General features: G+C 39.7%; 2 protein-coding genes across 3 annotated transcripts in view; both read left to right on the forward strand.

The window, feature by feature from the left end:
- Ctns (Cystinosin) overlaps window positions 1-1,832 on the forward strand; it is an 82,506-nt gene extending 80,674 nt beyond the window's left edge. For both annotated transcript variants that reach the window (XM_065222491.1, XM_065222492.1), the window contains exon 6: window positions 1,546-1,832. In XM_065222491.1, coding sequence (XP_065078563.1) covers window positions 1,546-1,666 — 121 coding nt within the window. In that variant the 3' untranslated portion in view covers window positions 1,667-1,832. The remainder of the gene's footprint in view (window positions 1-1,545) is intronic.
- Window positions 1,833-4,375: 2,543 nt separating this feature from the next.
- The window catches only part of Gprk2 (G protein-coupled receptor kinase 2), a 295,638-nt gene continuing 276,631 nt past the window's right edge, over window positions 4,376-23,382 (forward strand). Inside the window, exons 1-2 of the mRNA XM_065222482.1 lie at window positions 4,376-4,602; window positions 14,793-15,636. The gene's annotated coding sequence lies outside the window, so the exon portion shown is untranslated. The remainder of the gene's footprint in view (window positions 4,603-14,792; window positions 15,637-23,382) is intronic.

A 23,382-nucleotide genomic window follows, 5' to 3' on the forward strand; every position in this document is an offset into this window, starting at 1 on the left:
ATCTACTTGCATCGCGCATCATCTTTTTGCAGGAAATCTTCAGAATCGTCATAAATCTTCTTTCTATCTACTCAGCGTGTACGCAGCTAACCACACTAAAACAAAATCGTTCCCGCATCTTGGATAGAGTTGTCCCCCTCGGGGCAATTGTGAGGGGAATTCTAAGGGATTTATGAGGAACATCCCTAGAAATGTCTGACTTGAATTCCAAGCTGAGCTCCAAGTGAATTACGAGGAAAACTTCAAAAGTAGTTATGACTGATAATCCAATGTGATTCTTAGATAGAGTCTATAAGGGATTTTGAGGAAAATTCCAATAATCCAATAATTTTCTAAATTTGTGTTATGTTAAGCTTTGTCTAGTGAATTATGATGAGAATTCTTTGGTAAGAACACAAAACGAATTCCAAAGGAATTTTGAGAAGAAATCCTTGGTAATTTCTGAGCGAACTTCTTGGAAATTGTGTATTAAATTCCAAGGTGAATTTGTGGGTCATTGTGAGGAAAATTCCTAGGTAATTCAGATATGAATTCTAAAGGATTTATGAGGAACGTTCCTAGAGAGGTCTGACTAGAAGTTCAAGGTGAGTTCACGTGAATTGCGAGGAGAACATCAAAGGTAGTTAGGGGAAATGGCCCTAATGTTGGCCTATGGATCTAAGATTGGGCTCATCGCTAAGAATCTGCTATTTGTCAATTTTATCTAGATGAACGCGTCATTGGGACGGTACTAATGGATATTTTTGGTCACTATTTAAAATTTAGTCGATTGCTGGGCCCAAATTAGGGGCATTTAGGCCGACATTACATCCATTTTTCCTATTAGTTGTACTCCAATGCGATTCTGTATAGAATTCATAAGGGAGTTTGAGGCGAATTCCAAACAAATTTTAAGCAGAATTTCAATGGAACGCTGAGGACAATAACAAAAGAATACTGAGGCGAATTTCAAGGGAATCGAATGTTGATAATAGTTTCAAATGAATTCTAAGGATAGTTCCATGGAAATTAAAAGAAAATGCAGATGAGAATTTCTAGTAGTTTTTAAACTTATTTCCAAGCGGATTTTCAAGAGAATTTTGAGGAGGATTACAAAATAATTCTGAGATGAGTTTAAAGGGAATTCTGAGAAGAATTTCAGAATAATTTTAAACAGTATATCAAAAGAGAATTTTTCAGGAGAATTTAAAAAGAATTTTGGAGAGAAATTCATGCGAGTTCTTGAGAGAACTAGTAATAATTTGATGAGAACTGTGAACGAATTCCAATACATTTCGGTAGATAATTTTTAGAGTGTTATACATAAAAGTAAGAGAAATCCCAACTAAAGAACGTCTGAAACGAACTTTATAAATTTGGAGCAAACATTTTGCTCCAATTTTCATTGGTCAGTAAGCAGGGAGTAAGTAATCCGTTCCATACACACACTTAATCATAATTCCCTAACATTAAGCACTAACAGCACTTGGTTCTCGGATATTTTTGTTTAAAAATAGTAATAAATACCCATTCAATCTTATTAATGGATTCACCTTCATTTCGCAGAGATTCCGAGTACACCGAACTACCCGGAGACAATCAAGCCGGGTATGACCCGGGCACTAGTCATCTACCGACCACACCCGATCCTGTTACAGTGGATCCGGAGCCAATCATCGTATTGTAATTTTAGTTGGCCAATAAACTTAATCTAGTAGTGAAAATAATGAAACTGTAAAAGCACTCCTCTGTTAAGTAGTACACACACAATAAGTCTGATATTTGAAGTATTGTTGCTCATCTGTAACTGCATCAATTTTGCATTCCTGTCTGTGTAAGTGTGAATTATTTTGATCAAACATTAAATAATTGTAAATGTGAAAAAAATTCCGTTAGTTCTCGTTTGATTTTTATTCGAAGTCCTTCTTTCTAGTGTCCAACACGGAAATAAAAACAAACTTGAATTAAGTTCTTTTCGTCTACATCCCATCTTCCGTTCAGTAAGGCAATTTTAAGTAAACAGCTTAAAGTAATTTGCAAATAACCGCGGCAAACAAATTACTTGCTCACCAAGTTTATTCGACCCAACATTAAGTTCAATTAGGTTCTTTAATTTTGAAAAATATGTCGGTTTTTATACATGATCTGAAAAGGCGTCGTTTTCTGAGCACAACGATATTTTTTTCGATCCCATTTATTTCCATCTCAATTTTTAAATCAAGATTTAAAGCAAAATAATCACTTCACTGTTTGACACAAAACTAACAAACTGACAGCTCGTTCCCATACGAAGTACCATCGAGGGGTGCTAAGATGGTGATTTTAGCTAATGTAATCACACTTATTTAAAATAGTTCCAGTGCTCCAAAATTGATGAAATTTTGGATTTCGATTCCATTTGTAATGCAGATTACGAAAATGCAATTGCCTCAATACCCCTAAAGAACCCAATTGGGTTGTTTGGGGATATTGAGGTAATTACATATTCGTAAAATGCATTAAAAATGGAACCGAAATCCAAAATTTCATCAATTTGATGCACTGGAACTATTTTAAATAAGTGTGATTACATTAGAAAATATCACCATTTTAGTGCCCCTCGCTGATGTAGTAGATAGAGTTAGTGTGGAGTAGAAATTTGTAGAATCAAGTGAGCGTGAAGCGTGATAGACCGTATGTAAACGGGATCTCATTGGTTCGGAAATTTTGATACAGTTAGAGGTATAAATATAAGGTACCTACCTAAGCAAAGGACCACCAGCTGAAGGAATAGCAGCAGTGGCGGACCAACAGAGGGAGCAGCAGATACGTGGAACCGTGACCGCAGCTGGAAACCTCGGTCCAGTCACGACAATGGCGCAACTCGGTAAGTGAGAATCAGATAAAGCTTTTTTGCGAGGCTGCTACTGGCGCTCAATCAGAGGGAGATGAAATTCCAACGATCTTCAATTAATGAGAGTAGGAGAGGGGAGGAATGTAGAAGATAGATTTAGTGTGGAAATGAAATGAGTAGAATCAAGTGAGCGTGAAGCGTGATAGCAACAATCAATACAAAACTAACGATTTTAAATTGGCTCACTACTTGACTAGCCTATTGGTCCCAAGCAAACGATTAAAGTACCCCATTCTAGTCGAAATTCTACTACTGCACAATGTTTGTTTTGATTCGCTATGAAAGTTTGACAGATAAAATGAGGGGTTAGTGGATTTTCCTATGTTTCGAGGGGTGAATCGATTAGCTTGGGACCGAAGAGAGTACCAGAGCTGAGCCAAAAAGTTGAGCAAGTTTCTTCAGGACCTTCTCAGAGTTACCTCTATGGTGATAGACCGTATGTAAATGGCATCTCATTGGTTCAGCTCTAAGAGGAAGAGGTGACAATTTACTTCTTACTCATTAATTTCTATCTCTATCTCTATCTTTATCTATGTCTATCTCTATCTTACGCACATCAAATCAGCCAACCAATGCCCCCCTCGGTAGAGATGACATTTTGCGCGCTTTTTCTGCTGTCATGTTTCTTTCAAAACTCGTTTGAAACGATCGGTGATGATCCTCTGCAGAAGTTAATGCTGCTATCGGCATGATATAACCGATTACAAATATTTTACTGTTCGGTTCGTTAATCGATTAATCGATTATTCGAATGAAAATCGGCCATCACTAGATGAATGTGAAACGCCATTTCAAATATAAGGACCGTACATAAATAATGATACAATTTTAAAGGGACCGGATCTAATCACAAATTACGTCCCCACGGTAACTGAAATAAACACGAGTGTTCACCGGTTGCTTTGATTGTACCCAATTGACTCAAATTTGAGATTACCTCAAATACTCACTAGTGGTTTATTGGTTTATTAGTCATGAGTCATGGGTCAGTCTAATCTCTCGTTTCTTTTAGTGCACGTGAGACTCAAAACTTAAAATTACCCAACGTTATGTTGAGAACTCAATCTCTGGGCAATTTTGTTTCTGTGATCCATGTTCATAGAAACCGCCATATTAAAACATTGGTTTCCCCCTAGCGGTGACTAGTAGAACTTGCTTGACAGTACGGTAACTGTTCACATCTCGCTCGCGTTCCTGTCATAATAAAAATAAAAATAAAACAAAACTAATGCCAGGCGCACCCGTCGCATGAATGTTTGTGAGAACGAGTTCAATCGATCGATTTTATGAAGCTTACACCTACCAGCGCACCTGTTTTACCTTAACTCTCTTGAAAAGAGATTAAATTTTCTCTCTTCACACACTTTTTGCTAGTGTGCGTGTGCCGTCTTGAATAAAAAAAATCTCTCGCTCTCTCTCTCTCTCATCTTCATTCGGAGTTTGCGACGTACGTAGTCCAACGCGCTTCGACTGCTACCACAGAGCAGAGCAGTCAATCAGTCAGTCAGTCTGTAGATGAGAACCGTTCGTGACCGTTGGCGATTGATTCCACGATTTGTCAGTGCTGTTCCGTGTGGTTCATTCTTTCAATTTTCCTGCTGCCGTGCAGTGAGAAGAATTTTCCCCGGTGTAAAAAGCGTTCGTCGTTGCTAGTTTCGTAAAAGTACGCAGTGATTCGATGTAAAAATCGGATGAAATCGTCCCCCGTTATTGAAGAAAGAAAAAAAAAAGTGAGTGTGCAGGGTTGAAGGACGAAGCAATCTCGGATTCTTCTTAGGCTGGATGCGAAGGGAGTTCGCTTCGATAAGTGCTAAAGAGGCTGTACCACCTCTCAAGCCTCATTCGGCGCTCCCTCCCTTCGGTTCGCAGAGCAGTGTAATACCAGCACAGCAGAGTGCTGCGCGCTGTATGGTGCTCTCTCTTGCTCTCTTCCTGTTCGACGAAGTGTGACGTCTATCCATTCACCTGTGTGTGTGTCTAAAAGTTTAGTGGTGGTGACGTGCAGTGTTGGTAATTCTTGTGTTTGGTGAATGATTGTCGTTCAGCATCCAAAACTCGGGTTGGTGCTACATTCGGCGACAAGTGGTAGTCCTCACTTCGTGAATGCACCATGAACGGTTCCGATAAATGTACCGTTGGGTGACGATTTCCGATGCATGATAAATTGGTTTGAGTGTTTTTAGTTCATATTCACGATGACGCATTGTGTAGTTTTTTACTTGTCTTCCTGTGATTGTGTTTTAGAGAACATTCAGACTGTTCAGAATTTAGTGAACGTGATTTGAATAAACAAATAACGGATTGACTGATAGTCAGTTTTGGTACTGAAAACAAAGCCACTAGAAGTCAAACAGAAACCGACAATCACTGCCTTCAAACGTGCTCTTAGAAGATCAATGCAAAATTAACATGCACACAATCTAAATTAGCTGTCTCTCGATTTGTATTTTTTTTTCTGTTGCTTAGTTTTTTTTTCTGCTTAGATTTACTGCTTAATTTGTTAACTTTTATTTGGATCCTACTGTAATTTACATTATTTTTCATTGACCTAATACACAGTTTATACTCACAGGCTATCGTAACCAATAAAACAACCAATTACGAATAACGAAACCTTAAATTCTGGGAATTCATTGCTTAGCAAGTTTCTGAGCTTTTTTTCCAAATTTGTGATCAAAATTTTACCACCTTTAAGCGCTGGAATATGCTTTTAAAATTTTTTCAAAGGGGTTTGGAACTCGAGTCTAATTTCGAAACATAATTTTCAAAAGTGTTGTTCCTCAGAGCAGAGAATCACTTTTTAATTTATTTTCGCAAATGTCGTAGAGATAATTTTCATGGCAGGATCGAGTGTTCTTTGATTTCGCCGCCTTCGGACATTTTTCAGACGGATCAAGAGCTGAAATCGTCGTCTATTGTAATTTAATCGAATTTAACCTCGCATTTTGCTACTGAGACAGCTCTTGCTTTAACTATAGAAGTAGTCAGAGTGCATTATTAGTATCATCGTTGGTTTGAAAAGGAATATTTGGATCGAAGCTATATTCCAAAAATGCTCGATATTGCTCCCCACCAGCTCTATGGTAATTGAAAGTAGAGCTGTTATGATTAGAAATTATTTCTTGGGATATTTTAAAAGTTACTGGAAGGTGATCAGAACCGAAGTCAGCATGGGTAATCTATTGGCTACAAAGCTGACATGAATCAGTTCAGACTAAAAGTTAAGTGGATTTCTTGCTGGAGAAAGCATGTTGGGCTGTTTGGATATTGAATAGTTCAAATAATATATTTCCATTGGAGCTACTTTGAGCATTATTCCATGAGCGGTGTTTTACATTTAAATAACCAATAATGAAGAATTTAGACCTATGACGGGTAAATTTCTGAATGTTACCCTTGTAAAAATTCTTTTGCTGGCCTACGCATTGGAATGGCAAATAGGCAGCTATAAACGAAAGTTGTCCACATTTTGTCTCGACAGAAACTCGCGAAGTTTCAAAAACTTTGGTTTCAAATGAAGAATTTGAATGTTTTCAGGGTTTAGTTTGAATAATGAATGTTTGAAAATTTCAAAATATTACTTTGGGGTGAAATCGAACAAGAGTTTTTTTTTATTTGTTTGCATGACTTGTTCCAATAGCTATTGCAGCTATTTTATTATCACTTGGACTTACAGTATGTCTGCAGAATGTGAGTTGTTGTGATTATAGCTCATAGGGTTAAAAACCCCATTTCCGGCCTATTAAGCATAACACGCACTTAGTCTTTCTTAATCTAGATCAGTTTAGCACCAAACGGAATGTTATTATTACTGATGGCTTCCAAATTTATTTGCCTTTCCGTACGTACCATAAGATTTGAAAACGAGAAACCAGTCGTTGAGATATTGTCAAAAGTCCAACACTGCTTCTTGACGCCAAACTCTGCCTACGGATTTTAAACTCGGCCTAACGCATTGAAACGCCAATGAATTCACTTCGGCCTATCGTATGAAGATAAAAATTGATTCGGTCGGAGCGCTTTTTTTGTTTTTGGGAATAATGGGTGCAAACTTTCATACCACGCGTTCTCATTGAATTCGTTCGGTAGCTTATTAACTAAAGTATCGTACCAAACCCATAATTGACTTGTTAACTCTGAAATCATGGATTTATTTGAAGTTTTCTGCTCGATAGGCCCAAAATGGGCGATTAGGCCGAAGTAGTTCTCTAGCCTACATATCATTTATATGTTATAAAAATATGTTTATTACCAACCATATATGGGGGAACAAAAAAGAAGCTCAGATTAATGTAGAATTATCAATGATTTAAAACAAACTGTTGCGCCCAACGCTTTTAAGGTGTAATGAAGTTGGTATCAGGTTGCCGAACCCTGTTAGTTGACAGATGCGAGTAGCGCTTGCACCAACTTGCACCAAGACTACCCAAATTTGTTGACAAGTTGACAAATCAACAACATTGACATGAATCCGATCAACGTTTTTCATTTGTCTACTTGTCACTCCCAACGCAGTTTACCCATTTTTGGTAGGTTCAGTTTTGACCGATCTGGGTGGATTGCACCCAAATTTGAGTAGTTTTGAAATAGCGTGTGGATCATAGCACAACCTTTTTAGTGTAGTTAGTCGCAGTTTGATCGTTTCGTTGCATGAAATAAAAGCGTTGTATGGAAATGTTTCTCGGTTAGTGGAAGAAATCGAAAATTCGGTTAGTTTTGAAACGTGCGAGGATCCGGAAAAACATTAAGACACAACGTAGGGCCTAGTCACCGCTCGACGGTACACAAACTTATTGAGAAATATTGGTAAAACTTGGCTTAATAATAATTGCAAATAATCAACAGTTTGATCATTTTAACTGCTTCTTATGCAGGGTGTCTACTCATTTTGCTAAATAAAATTTCCACAGTTTTCAAGGTTTTTTTTTTCAGATTGTCTCGGATGACTTCTATGTTTATAAGTGAACTTATTTCTAATGGTTAATTTTTGGTAAAACATCAACTTTATTTCCACAAGCGATTTCAAGACATAACAATCTGTTTTAAGAGATCAGTTTTACAATCAGAACCATTGAAAGTTGAAGTTTAACATTTACTTAAGCCAAAGATCTGATAATATATCCAATAAAGCCTAAAAGTTTCGAATTTCAAGTCCAAGATTTAGAAACCAAAAGTGCCAAAATCCCAGAATTAGAAGAATGAAGATGTAGCCATTTGATTACTTTCAAGCTTGCAACCTTAAAGTTCAGCATTTCAAATATTTTTGCTTGTTTTGGAATTTGAAAACTTCTCACGTTCCCTAATATTGTCTCTAATTTCATATTATACTAAGCATCTTTAAAAATCTAAGCCTCATTATTTAATTTTTTTCCAAACCTTGAACCGTGATCCTTTTTTGTGTGTTCATGATCTCTATTTTTTTGTGGAAAATATACGCTTAAAAATGGTCTGTAGAACACTCTTTGAATTCTCTCTGCAGAGCTCTTCATATTATCAATATGATATTTCAGATAATCATTTGCAAGATAATTTTAATTTCAACTGAAAATGCATAAATATTTTAAAATAATGCCAAGAACATAAATAACTGAAGATGAAACATTTTTTTTTCTCAAATGGTACAAACGATAGTTCCTTATAGCTCAGTCGGTAAAGGCGCATTTACGAAACAAGTCCATGCTGGAGGCGGCTGGGTTAGATTCCCATCTGGTCTATTAATTTTTCAGGTTGGACAATTTCTCGACTTCCTTGTGAACGACCCAAATTTGAGTTTAGTTCACTCATAATCGCCAAAAGCGCAGGAACTCAGCGATGAGTAAATTTGCCTCATGTTTTCCTGTGGAAAACCTCAAAATCTGCCGGAAAATGAGGATAATTTTACTCGGTCTAGTAGTACTAATAGAGTAAGTGAATCCTATCTTTACTTTTCTCATATTCGGGTATTTTTTCCTGGACAAACCTGGAAAAACATGAAGGAAATTTACTCATCGCTGAGTTTTCCTGCCTTTATGTGATTTATGAGTTAACTACACTTAAATTTAGGGCTATGGGTATGGTACAGGCATAGAAAGCTCTCATTTAAAATGTGAAAGTGTTTCAAAGAACCACAGACGAACAGAAGTAACTCTTCTATCTGGATCATCGATCACACATTTAACGATTGATTTGAAAATTATCATTTCCGCGAACTACTTGTTGCAGCGCAGGCATGGGATCACTTTGACCACAGACAAACAGACATAACACATTGAATATTTCTCACTGTAAAACATCGTCGCTAGAACATTACCGCCATCTGTTGAGTACACTGTGGTGGGTAGTACGCTGAACAGATGGCGATAGTGTGCAAACGTCAAACGCAAGGTAATTGACTATGCGCGCCACAGGTGGCGGTACTACCAACTATGATACTTTTAAATTGACCATTAAATGCTTGTTCGATGAACAACTTGCGAGTGTTATGTCTGTTTGTCTGTGCTTTGACGTTTCTATATATTCTGTTGTAATATTCTTTGCGACTTAACGAGCTTGTTTTTCGCGAGAAGCCCGACAGATGTCATGTTTTAAAGAAAAAGTTTTTTTCGGAGTTCGTTGGAAATGCTATACTAATATCAACATAAAGCTTTAGTGTCATAATTTATAAACTAAAAAAAAAGTTCTAAAGAGGATATGTTGATAATTCCGTTTCTTTAGAACTTTCACTAGTTGATAAATCATCACACTAAAGCTTCATGTTGATATTAGTATAGTATTTCCAATCAGGCTTGTTCGGACGCTTGCTACGACATTTACGCCTTTACGGAAACATGGTTAAACAGCAACACACTCTCTAGACAAATATTTGCTTTCGACTTTACTGTCTATCGTACAGACCGCTCTCGAGAAACGAGCCTCAAAAATTCTGGTGGTGGAGTTCTACTTGCTGTTCGGTCAGCCTTTCAACCTCGGCAGCGCCATCCACCTAGTTGTACTGGTGTCGAACAACTGTGGGTGTCCATCTCTCTACAAACGAAAGTGGTTTTCGTCTGTGTCCTGTATCTGCCTCGGAGATTCCGAGTTGATTGATCAACACTTAAGGCCGTACTCGAAAAAAATGCACCAACCAAAAGTGTTGTATGTATGTATGTATGTAAGTAGCCACCATCCTAGCTTGGGTCTTGCCCTGCATGCGGCTCCACTCAACAGCAAGATCAAATTCCGTCATCATTCTGAATTCAACATACTGCTGTATGAAGGGCCAAAAAGGGTTGGACGGGCCCGTAAGCAGAGGCACTTACGCGAAACCCGCGGGAATAAGAGAATCTCCTTCCAACAATATGATCCAACAAAATGAATAACGAAATTCGCAATGCATGTTAAGCTTTCCACGGGATGATTTGTTTAAGAAGAGCGCGTCAAATTCATTGCAACTGTTGGAGTGAAATGTAACTATCTAAAATGACAGTACACATTCCCTCCTAGACTCCGGTTGGCACTCCACTCCATTGTCCAGTTACAACTTCAATGATGCCCTGATGCTCCCTCCCGTCCCAGTATTTATTGTAATTTACATTATGAATTTATATAATCATGTAATATATAATGTATATAAAATATGTAATAAAATATAAAATATAACAAAAAATAAAGATGTTTTACAAAATACAAATAACCTAGATTATTGGGTCCTATACACACACTTTTTGTTTTATGTGCCATGAAATGACATAATGCATCATTGTATGTTTTGAAAATATAATACTAAAGTATTGAATCAATAGACCGAAAATCGAGGTTATTTGGACATGAGACATTATATTTAAAAGGATACTACCAAACCGACCATCAAACGCACTGCCCACAAAAGCAGACACGTCCCCTCGAAAATGCAATCGAGAAATGTACAAGAACAATCCTCAACTGGAACGTACTCACCAAATCAATATATCCGGGAGCGCATTCCCGATGTCGTCGAACGGCAAAAAAAAGGGAACTCGGTGAGCAAATTTGTGCTACGGAATTTTCACTGAAAACAACCACGAATTTCACCACATCCAACTGCGAAACACGTTCAGAAGCACTTTTGGTACACTTTCGATATCAATTTCTTTTGATTTATTTTTTATTTTTTGCTAAAATAGTTGCAAGTGTACCAACATCAACACCAATCGTGCCAAGCTTTACACGCACCTTGCAGCGCGTACATAAACTGGAATTAAAATTTTCACTCGCGATGCCACAAATTTCTGGTCCGGGAGAAACAATCAAACCACGCAGCGCCACACCTTCTGATGCTTGTTATTTTGCAAACATCATGAATCATGTTTTCTTTCTCGATTCTAAAACTTCTCGGAAAGCGAGAAAACTACCACTCACACACGTATAACCGTCCGGGAGGCAGAGTGCCAGCGCTAATTCGGCAAATGCAGCCGAAAACTATGAAGGCGAACGCACGCACAAAACAGAGAACAAACACAACCTTATCCAAAGGGGTTCCGTGCGCGACTGAATGCACCAACCAAAAGTGTTCGCCAAAAATTTATTTTAAGTCGGATTTTCTTGAAACTTTTAGGGAATGAACTAATACATATGGATTATGTTTTGGCATAATTACTTTATTCAATTTCCTTTCCATCGCTGAAAACCCGCACCTTTCCCTTAAGACCTCTAATTACATTTTGTGCAATGGTGGAGCCGACCTTTTTGGTCACTTTCATCCATTCTTTCTTCAACTCCAGCTCGTTCTTAAACACCTTGGATGATTTTCGAACTTTGGCCTTTATTATGGCCCAAAATCTTTCCATCGGACGAATCTCTGGTGAATTTGGGGGGTTGGCGGTTTTTGGTACAAAATTAACGTTATTGTCTCTGTACCAATCCAACGTCGATCGCGCGTAATGGCATGATGCCAGGTCCGGCCAAAATAATGTCTCGCCTCCGTGGGACCGCAGGAAGGGCAACAGACACTTCTGGAGGCACTCGGTGCGGTAAATTTCGCTGTTGATGGTACCCATTGTGATGTACGGTTTACTCAGTTTACCGCATTGGCATATGGCCTGTCAGAGCAAGTATTTTTTGGCGAATTTGTCCACTTTCTTCTTCCTTATGTCTTCCGGAACATCAAACCGTGATTTGGCAACGTAGAACTCCAGCCCAGGTATCTGCTTTGCGTCTGCCTTGATGTAGGTTTCGTCATCCATAACCACACACATCGGTTTCGTTAACCACTCTCGATACAGCTTCCTTGCGCGGGATTTGGCCGCCGTGTTTTGGTTATCACGCCGGTTCGGTGCCTTCCGGACCTTGAATACACGAAGCCCAGCTCGTTTCATGGTTTGCTGAACGAACCAGGCGGAACACTTTGCCTTCAAAGCCGCGTCGCAAACCGAAAGGTTAGGATTACACTTGAAATAATCCAACACCTTCCGGGCCTTCACAGGGTCAGCTATCTTCGATTTTCTTCCACTTCCAGCCCGCCGCTCGGTCGTCTGGGACTCCTTGAACGATTTTACCACCCGAGACACAGTTGTATGGGTGATTCCCAGTTGTCTTCCGATCCACATCATAGTCGCAGTCGGATTTTCCATGACGGCGCGCAAAATTCTCCGGCGATTTTCTTCTTGTTTCGATGACATCTCAATAACTACTGAACCGATTGTTATGAAATTTTGCACATGTAAACAATTCACTCCAAACTAGTTAAACCCAGATGTTCATTAATTTTTACCCACGGATAAAAAAGTTACACACGGATAAAAATGGTGCATTTTTTTCGAGTACAAGCCTTAAATTCTCTCTTTTGGATCATATCCGAGATGAATGCAACCTCGTCATTGGTGATTTCAATCTATCGTCTATCAAATGGTCCTTGAATGACGCCGGGTTCCTCCATCCTCAATCCAGTTGTTCGAACATTGCACCTTTGGCAGCAGTTCTCCTGGACAGCTACAGTACTGCTGATCTCCTGCAACTAAATAGTGTTTCCAATGAGAATCAGATTGCGTGATTTATGTTTTCTTAGCCTAGCCGTGAGGTTGCTTCTATTTGCTCATGTGGAGGCTCATCCACCTCTGCAGATATCATTGAATTTGGGCCAGGAATTTTCTTTTCGTATCACTATGGATAGCATTTCATACGACTACTGGAAGGTTGACTTCGATGGAATGACTGCTTGGGATGAAGAACTGCGTGATCGGGACGTAAATGTTTCCCCGACTATTTTTACGAATATTGTTGTTTATACAATCGATCAGTTTGTACCGAAGATAACTCCAGTCATACCAACTTCCCCTCCATGGTCAAACTTTCATTTGAAACGTCTTAAACCATCTAAACGGGCTGTTTTGAAAAAGTTTTGCATACTGCGAACTGACGTGTCGAGAAAGAATGTTGCTAGAGCTCCTGTAGCGGTAGAGCAAAAATTACCGACAGGCGGACAAAAGCACAAACACTAAAGGGCAAAGGTTCCAACAAATCCAAAAAACGAACTACAAATGCATTTTTATACTTATATTTTGAATCCCCCCACTGGTCCCTTACATTGGAGTTGTTCTTCCTCATACTTTCCTACTACCTTACTATCCTGCTCTTACGGCATCTTGGTACCTCCTATTATCTTTCCAATCATATTTTCTCTTCTTGTGAGTACTCAATGTTATAACTCTGTAGTCTGAACGTGGTATTAAGCTAGCTTTCTGCAAATCAGTTGCTGTCGAAGTTGAGCCATTTCTATGCGAATGGTGCATTTTTTGTGTCAAATGGTTAGAGGCATTATGAATAGGTTCATTCATATTGAAAATCTGAACAATATTGCACAGGTAAATGCACATTTGATCAATATGATCGCAAAAAGGAACGACTGGACGTTTTTTGGCACAGGTAATTGGTCGTCGTATTCAGAAATATTGTTGGTTGTGTAATCGAATCCATTTGTGGAATAGTTTACCCATCGAGGATCGAGGTGGCGACACATGTAAATCTCAATTCTAGATGCTCAACAAATCTCACACTAGTGAATCGATCTTCGAAAACTCTTCTTTATTTTCTCGCATCATAAATATTTTTTAAAGTAATCCGAAAATAAACACATATTCAACTTGCAATTTCTCGTTGTAATGTTAACTCACTGAGAGAATAAAATGTTAATGATAATTAAACTTAAATTATTTTGCCATGTCTGCGGTTGTCATATGGAGTTCCAGAGAGTACGAAACTGACTAATGCATGAGCAGTGCATCCTCAGGTTCGGTTGCCAAAGCAAGAATAATCACTGCTCTGTTATTTTATAATAATTTATATGTTAAGAGAAAGGATCGTCTACGGGTTGATTTTTATTTGGCTGTGAAATTATGAACACTTATTGAGAGCTTGGTGACATTGATTAAATATTCTTATTATTACTTAAGCCTAGTTGTGAGCAGTAGTTATTCATTATTATATTATAATATGTATTTATAGCCCTAGGCCTATTCACATCCTTTGTAGGTAGTCGGTCATATGTTCTGTAAAATTGTATTAGTATCATGTTCTGTTGTACGTGCCATTAGTATGCTATTCTTGATATTTTCAAAAGCTTACCCTGCTTCTCATTTAAAACTAACCTTAATTTGCACTGCGTTATAATAAAACACATCACGTTGTAGATTCTTAGGTTAAAATAACGGAGTTTTGTGGATTGGAATTTTTCTGAAAACCGACTGGAAAGTCAGGGAAAGCCAGGGATTTTTTTTTCGAATTTGAGTCGTCACCCTGCATCGAACGACTAATTCACCGACCAACCATAAATTGCTACCATGACGGTTTCCACCATTGAACAGAGATCGATGAGAAGAACATTAAGACAAGCTGCAAGAGAGCGAGAGAGCATTCTGCTTGCTGCAAATTCAGCTCCGTAGATCGAATTCATATTGTATCATATATTTTTTTTTTCCCTTCCAAACAGCGACAGGCTGCCTGTGAATCCGAAGTGAGATCGTCGTTGTAATTTTCTCACGTTACGGTACCACCGTCGTCGTCATCGCCGCTTGCCGCGGCGCGCGTGACACGCATCCATTCAGCCGAGTAGTGTAGGAGGACAGAACTAAAGTTAAAAGCAGAGAGCCGGAAGCCGGAGAGAACACACAAGTGCGTGAGCGAGCAGCTGAAGAAGAGCGAGAGAGTGCGAGAACGGTGTGAAGAAAAAAACACAGCACAGTGAGAGAATCAAGGCGTGAAGCACAGTTCAAAATCCGTGTGCACAGTTCCGTTCAAAGTGTGTTGATGAGTAGAGTGAGTGAGCTGTGGTAGCCAGTCAAGTCAAAGAGTATCGGTACAGAAATAAAAGTGAAGGAAGGGAAAAAAAGGCACAGAAAAATAGCTGCTGGAGGTGGCTGGTGGCTGGTTGCGCCTCGAAGAAACGGAGAAAAAAGTGCGTTTGGACCGAGCTAGATCGCTACCGGTACTGTGAGTGGAAGCCCGGTCAAAGGTTGGTTGGAGAAAGTGAAAAGTGACGGCATTTCGTGAAAAATTTCGGGTGTACCACACCCCGAAAATCCGATTTAGGTGTGCTGAGTGAGGGAAAAAAATCGGTGGTCGATCTGTGCAGTAGCGCACCCCGGTTGGAGCATCTGAGCTTGAGGAAGGAATGGAATCTACATTCCGTGCGTGAAAAATTGGCTGAGGAACACAACTACGACTACACACGGTTGTCGGCGGTCATCGTTTTCTGCGGAGGCCTTTCGGATCCATATCGTTGAAACTGCGCTTAGCTGGCCACAAATCTCATCAAAGAGAGCAATTCTAACCAGGTGAGGATAAGGTGCAACTATTCCGGCAGGGGCATAGTAGGGAATTTGATCTGGGCAAGGGTTGGGTAGGTGGCAATTGACCGCTCGGTAAGCTGAAGTGTGGATTTTCATCTGAGACTGTCATTCACACGCAACACCGAACCGAGGGAGGTGAAAATATTTTCGTACACTTTTTTGACAGCTGGATTATCTTTCATGCATGCATTCGTATAATATACACACTTGGCGCTGTGGTCCCGCTATGTTGTGTTTGTACCAGACGTCCAGGAGGGTGACAAGTGTATGTGTGTGTTGTGTAGAGCATCGTCGTCGTCGTTCTCGTCTCCCGGTCGCGTCGTGTGTTGGTAATGAATGATGACGGTGGATTCGGTTCAGCCAGAGAGGGTGGTGGTGGGCACCACGGCAAGCGAGAGGGGATTAAAGTAAAGTTGCTTGGATTTACGGCTGTTTTGAAGCAGCTTATAATTGTGGTTTAATGTGAGAGAGTTTGGACTGGTGTGAATTGTATGGTAAATCGGAATTTTCGTATACTTGTGACCTGCTGTGGCAGAATGGTTAACGCGGTTCCGGGGCGATGAAAACCTACTGTAGTGCAGCGAGCGCGTTCAAGTAGTGTTCCATTGAGTTCGGACAAAATACGGCTGATTGTTGGTGATCCGATCGCACCTTTGCTGAGTTGCTTAAGACATTTGTTCCCGCATTGAGAAACCGCTGAAGCGTATCTTTGATACATGAATAGTTAAATGGATTTGTTGAATGCTCTCAAAACGTCAACCGAGTGGCTGGTTGCTCATCTATATCAGTACGACGCTGTTAAAGGATGTCCACTAGACTGCCAATGAATGTATGGGAAAAATTTGACCATCAAATTTCGCTAACAAACCATATACAAAATGTTTATTGCCTCGAAAAATGACCCTATGCTAAATTTGAGCTCAATCGGGCATGATTTAGAGGAGGCGCAAACGCGTCAAAGTTTGATTTTTTTCACTCTCAAAAATCTCCCAAGCCCCCCCCCCCCCCTACATGAAATTTCGGAAATCAAAAAAAAAAAAAAAATTTGGATGCCAAATTTCTTAAAAATGCATGAAACATCGAGATTTGGTGTTACCTCCAATTTTTTTTTTTCAAAAATCTACTTTCTGGGATTTTTTCATGAGTTCTATATGGAATATAGAAGATTGATGAGTCGGCTTCTAAAACTGTTTACAATTGTCTCCAGAATTCATACCACTCAGGTATGGATGATGATTTTTTTAAAATAGCTATTTCGGAAATAGAAAGATTGGTGTTATTGAAGTTTTATGAAAAACAAATTAGAGAGCAACACCACCGTGGTGATTACCGCGAGGTTCTACGACTTGCCATTTTATATTTGGGTGGAAAAATCGATGAAAAATCACAAATAAGAGTTCCTGGTGCGTTCCACAATGCAAGGTGGATGGCCAAAATCATTTATTCTTTGGAAATGTTTATTCTTCGGCATGAATTCGCTTTACCAGATAAAACTAAAAATCAACTAGCTCAATTTTGTGTGTTCATTGTAAACATTTATTTGAAAAGATGGTTTCTTTCTCCGTGTGCTGTGATGGCACCCAACAATGATCTAAACCTGTTAAAAATATTGAAGGAATATGAAACTGTTGATGAAGACGTTGCGAAAGCAGTACATAAAGGAATTTAAACTCACATATTTGGACAACAGCCTTATCGGACTATGTCTGTTCGACGAAAATGTAGACCTCCCGGTTAAGAAAAAGGTCATTGAAGCCTTACTTCTATAAGGTAAATGCTTTAATTGATACATTTGCATTTAATTTTCTAATGATGTTTTTTACAGATACTCATAAAAACATTACAGCCAGATCCATTGTGGAATCCAACGATATTTCAACGATTGAACTACACTCGTTTGTACAAGGCAGCAGTGGTATTGAAAACTTATTCAAAGCTCTCCAAATTCCGAAGTCTTTGCTGAATGTCGATATGGAGCAGTGGAGTAGTTCCATTGAGTTTAAAAATGCCAAAAGACGGGTTCAATGTTTGGAAGTAGTTAATGATAATGCAGAGCGTGGTATAGCATTGATTAAAACATACAATTCAAAACTATCAACAGATGAAGATCAAAAGCAGTGCATTTTACAATTAGTTGAAGATCATCGAAAAAATTATAAGAGTAGCAGGAAATCTGATTTGGTGTAGCTAATAAGGAAATATATGGCAAAGTATAAAACAAGTATTTTTTTCAACTTTTCAGGCAAATGTTCCTCTTGTGTAAAACTCATAATTCCCAAAAAAAAAAACAGATTAACGCAATTCAAGATATTTTTACAATTGATTTTAGGAATTTCTGATGAAAAGTTGTGGTTTTTCATATATTTTTGAATTTTTGAACCACCCTAATGAAGAATAATTGGACCACCCTAGTGAACTATTTCGTATTAGATCCTAAATGGTGGTTTAATTCGATATATAAGCAGGTTGGAGACAATTGTGCACAGTTTTAGAAGCCGACTCATCAATCTTCTATATTCCATATAGAACTCATGAAAAAAAATCTAAGTCCCAGAAAGTCGATTTTTCAAAAAAAAAAAAAAAAAAAAATCCGAGGTAACAGCAAATCTCGACGTTTCATGCATGTTTAAGACATTTGGCATCAAAAAAAATTTTGATTTCCGAAATTTCATGTACCCCCCCCCCACTCTTGGGAGATTTTCGAGAGTGAAAAAAGTCAAACTTTGACGCGTTTGCGCCACCCCTAAATCATGCCCGATTGAGCTCAAATTTTGCATATGGTCATTTTTCGAGGCAATAAACATTTTGTATATGGTTTGTTAGCGAAATTAAAAATTACCATTTTCGCTGGCAGTCTAATGTCCACAAGGGGGTGTTCTATAGTCACTTCTCTGGTCATTAGTGGTAGACGATTTACTCACAAATCTAAATCGAAGAGCAGTAGATTTGGATTTTCAGATGATGTCACTGTCAGAGGAAAATATGACTACAGTGCTTTCCCGATTTTGTCATCCCCTTCTCAAATTTTAGACTGACAAAAACAGGAAACTGACAAAATCGGGAATTTTACAAGAATTATTACAGAATAGATTCTTATAGGGTAAGGAGTGCTATGGGATAATATGACCAACAGCGCTTATTTACGTGTTTTGCAGAACAAATTTAATGGAGTTTCACCCGTAATCACTAGAAGAGCTGCAGAACAGTCATCTGGGAAATTGTTTGTATCAATTTATCAATAGTACGAGAAAAAACGCTTTTGGTAATAAAACACCTGAGTGCGTTTTACCCCTCCTTGTCCTACATATGGCTATTATTTGTCAAAACTCTTCTAAACCATAAAATAACTAGAATTATTGAATCAATTTTCCTTTGACGATAATGAAATATGTATCATATTTCAAAGCAGAAAAAAATAGGTGGGGGCGGTAAAAAAAACCAGAACTGTATCGAAGTTGGCACGGGGCGGTATCCACTAGTTGCCTAGTTCAGCTCCACTAAAACCCATTCCTTACTCTCTCCTTTGCCTGGATCCCCCCGGGACCACGGTGAAGCGACTACTTCGAGGGGGCTGTGCTCATGTACTTCTCATACTCTCAGTGCTAGCTGGTGTTGCTAGATCACTGCTCATCTCTCCATTCTAAAGGCCCACGCCCATTAGATCAGGATCGGACGCTTTGCGGCAAAGTGACAGCTAAATCTATTATCTAACTGTCAAATTGACGTCAACGCAACGCAAACGCATGTAATGTGGGTGGCCTTCCTCTGGACACATTTCATTGGCGAAATTCTCCATGCTAAGGATAGGCATCTCCCTTCGCACTGTCTCGCACCTTGTACAGTTAAAGATCACATGCTCCGGCGTTTCATCCACGTTGAGACACTGCGGACAGAGGGGTAACGCTGCGTGGCCAGACAGGAACTACGTCAGGTGGTGGTTGACTTCTCCGTGTTTTCTGTTAACCTAGGTCGAAAGAATCGGCAATAACCGATGTGTCCATCTACCGTTATCCTCCGTGTTCCACTCCTATTGCCATTTTGCCACAGACTCCGCTTTTACCACTTTCCGTACTCTACCGGCTTATCTCCGACTGTAGCACTCGCTGTCCTCCGCCGGATGATACCGATAGGGATCATCCCGGCGATAGCACATACTGCTTCCGATGAGATTGTTATGAATGCACTCACGACTCGCATGGCCATGAGCCGAAACGTACTGCTCAGTTTCCTTTGGGTCTGCTTCGTTTCCAGTGCTGCAAACCAGGCTGGACCTCCATTCTAGCTATTGTGTTGATGGCCTTCGAAGCATTCTCACAGCCAAATTCGACGAGGCATCGATCATCACTCCCAGGTATTCCAACACGCGCTTCGAGGCAAAGGCGTGCGTTGGACCAAGGATGGAGCCTTGTGAACCTCCCGCTGTGATCCTAATCGATCTCTGTCCCATGTCTGTCTCGTAGACCAGAACCAGGACTTGGTTTGACAATGGCTTTCCAGCTGTGCTGTTGAACGCATTCTTGACGTCGATCGTTATCACGGCGCGATATCGATCTCCTCTTCGCTTCTGTTTGGACGCCTTCTCGGCTCTCTCGACCATTGTCCGGGTTGCATCCACCGTTGATCTTCCTTTCCGGAATCCAAACTGCCTCTCCGTCAATCAAAAACAAAAGCTGATAAGGCTGATTAGGTTGAAACATTGTCTCTTTTAATTGAATGTTTGATAGTTGAACTCGAGAATTTGGCATGACGAAATCTCTTGAACATTGAAAGTCAATCAAAATTTGTATGTACAATACAATGAAATATGTAATGCTCTTTTGACGTAGGACTACGTCTTTCATTTCTATCTGGGGGTACACTTTGTGAAAACCAAAAATGGAATATGAAACAAAATTATGAAAGATTTTGAACATTAATAACTCAGCTGCCCCTGGACCAATTTCAATCATTTTATCACCTATCGATCAGAAATATTTCTACGCATCTTTAGCAACTGATGATTTTTAACAAGAATCTATTGTCAAGCGTTGTCCAATGTACACATAAAAAGTGATAATTTTATCACTGTTAGACGTTCTTCCCAAACCCAGTACTCATAGTCGAGTACCACTTGGTTGCACATCATTCTGCTTTAACCTGAAAAGATATAAAGCTGGGCTGCTATCTGGCATCAGCTCATTTTCGCTTCGGACGGCGTGGATAGCAATAGCAGCAGTAGGAAGGTGGTGGCTAGTCCACTCTTGTACAACCCAACAAGCAACAATTGACTGGTCGTGGCAAAGGAGGTGCCAATCGCCATTGCAAATTCTTCGCGATAACCACCATCCGTCGTTTGGCTCGCCGTGGCGGTGTCTGACGTATCTCCGGTCTGATCTACGAGGTGTACTACACTAAACACGCCAAGCGTAAGCGGTTATGGATGTCATCTACGTTTTGAAATCTTAGAGACGCACTCTGTTTGGTTTCGGAACTTAAATCATCACCAACTTTGGCAACAAAACAGCCCTTTTTGGGGCCACCAAGCTCATTGCAGTAAAGAGTAGGAATAGAATTCATCTGCCTGTTTGTCCTTATTCAGAACCAAACGCCTCCATAACCAGGGCGCAAATGATTTTGATCAACTTTGATCGAGATTGAACCCAGGCCTGCTGGGGTGAGTGAGAGGTATCCACGCTTACCACTACACAACCGGCGCCGCTAACTTTCCAGGTGTTTACATTGGCAAACTGCGCAAAAGGAAAGGAGCCAGTGTCGCTACTTGATAGCAAACTACTCATGATGGGAGGAGTCTTTGTAGCTCACCGGCGTCGTCATAATCGAGTACCACTTGGTTGCACATCATTCTGCTTTAACCTGAAAAGATATAAAAAAGCGCTGCTGTATAGCCTCAACTCATTTTCGCTTCGGACGCCGTGGTGAGCAGACAATAGAAGCAGCAAAAGCAGTCGTCTGGCTCGCCGTGGTGGTGTCAAACGTGTCTCCGGTCTGATCTACGAGAAAACACGAGCTGTGCTAAAGGTGTTCTTGGAAAATGTGATCCGTGATGCTGTCACCTATACTGAACACGCCACGGCCATCGTTGTCGTCTACGCTTTGAAGCGACAGACGAACTCTGTACAGTTTTGGAGGTTAAATCATCACCAACTTTGGCAACAAAACGGCCCTTTTTTGGGCCAACAATCCGATTACAGTAAAAAGTTAGAATAGAATTTATCTGCCTGTTGGTCCATATTCAGAACCACATGCCTCCAACGACCACACAAAATGCTCTCCAGAGTTGTAATCTTGTAACCAAACTTGGAAGCAGGGGTGGAAGTGATTTTGATTGATTCTCTTCATCAACTTTCTCTTTGAAAACAAAAAAAAAATATACTACAAATTTGGTACGCCTACAAATCAAAAACGGAAAGAGTTAAGATAATATATGATCGATCAATTAAAAGAACTAAATTTTGTTCACATTTGTTCCGTGCCCTAGCGGTCCTACGTCAAGCTCCCGTTCGTGCTCCTAGGCACAGACCCTTCTACTTTTTTTTTTAAATTTATTGTTGCTGACAATGAAGCAGTGTTTTTATTACAATTGCAAAAAAACAGGTTTTCCGTGGCAAAAATGATTGTTCTAGCAAACAGCAATTCAAAACTAATAATTCTTAGCAGGAGAATAATAAAATAATGTAAATGAATTAAAATGTAAAATGTACAATGGATGAAAGACCTGTACGTTGAATTGATTGATATTTGAATGAAAAAGCACTTAAAAACGTCAATTGTTAATTTTACCCCGTATGCACATTTTACCCCCACTTCCGCTAACATTCACATATCAGCAAAGTTTAAGAATAAAAATTATTCACAGCGTAAAGTTTGAGAATTCATGTTTAATAACTCAAAAATTTAGTGAAATCCGCAGGCTGACAAAATCGGGAAAAAAAGGCTGACAAAATCGGGGGTAGTCAAAATCGGAAAAGCACTGTAGTTGTTGGCATTGGTGACAACTAGAATTAGTTAGCATTATTAGTAGCATGTTATGTGATCGCCAGTCTCATTGAAGATACTTTTATGCTTCACACTGTTGAAGCACATCTAGCGCCTTACGTAGGGGCAAATGGATGTAATGTCGGCCTAAATGCCCCTAATTGGGCCCATACATAAATTCAGCAACCGACTAAATTTTCAATAGCGACCAAAAATATCCATAACTACCGTCCCAATGACGCGTTCATCTAGCTAAAATTGATAAATAGCAGATTTTTAGCGATGGGCCCAATCTTACATCCATAGGCCAACATGAGAGCCATTTCCCCTATATGACGAATCGTTCGTTGGATTGAATGTTGTAGACATGTTTAATTGTTTGCAGTTCTGAGGTTAATATCCTACAGCTATTAAATCTTGATATCCAGCACTGGACAGACCACGCTTATCGTCGTAGGTGTCAAACACCCGCCATCTCCGATAAGTTAGATGGCATTCTCAGCAAACCGAATCAACTGTGCCCGCCCTGGCCCCCTGATCACGGTACAGGAAATTAATTGCATCAAGAGACCACCACAAATCCGGGCCTTATCTTGAACGCCGCGCTCCCTAGCCACTGCCTATCGGTTAATTGTTTTCTATTCGCCATTCGACTCCTTCATTATCTGCAGCAGCGAACGCGAACCATCTATAACCCACAACCACACAGCCCGTAGATAACACCAACCGACCCACTGTAGTGGTACTTATATATAT

Source organism: Ochlerotatus camptorhynchus, unplaced genomic scaffold (genome assembly GCF_037179485.1).
Source record: "Ochlerotatus camptorhynchus isolate MF236.1 unplaced genomic scaffold, CSIRO-AGI_Acam_v1.1 ptg000170l, whole genome shotgun sequence".
Classification (NCBI taxonomy): Eukaryota; Metazoa; Arthropoda; class Insecta; order Diptera; family Culicidae; genus Ochlerotatus; species Ochlerotatus camptorhynchus.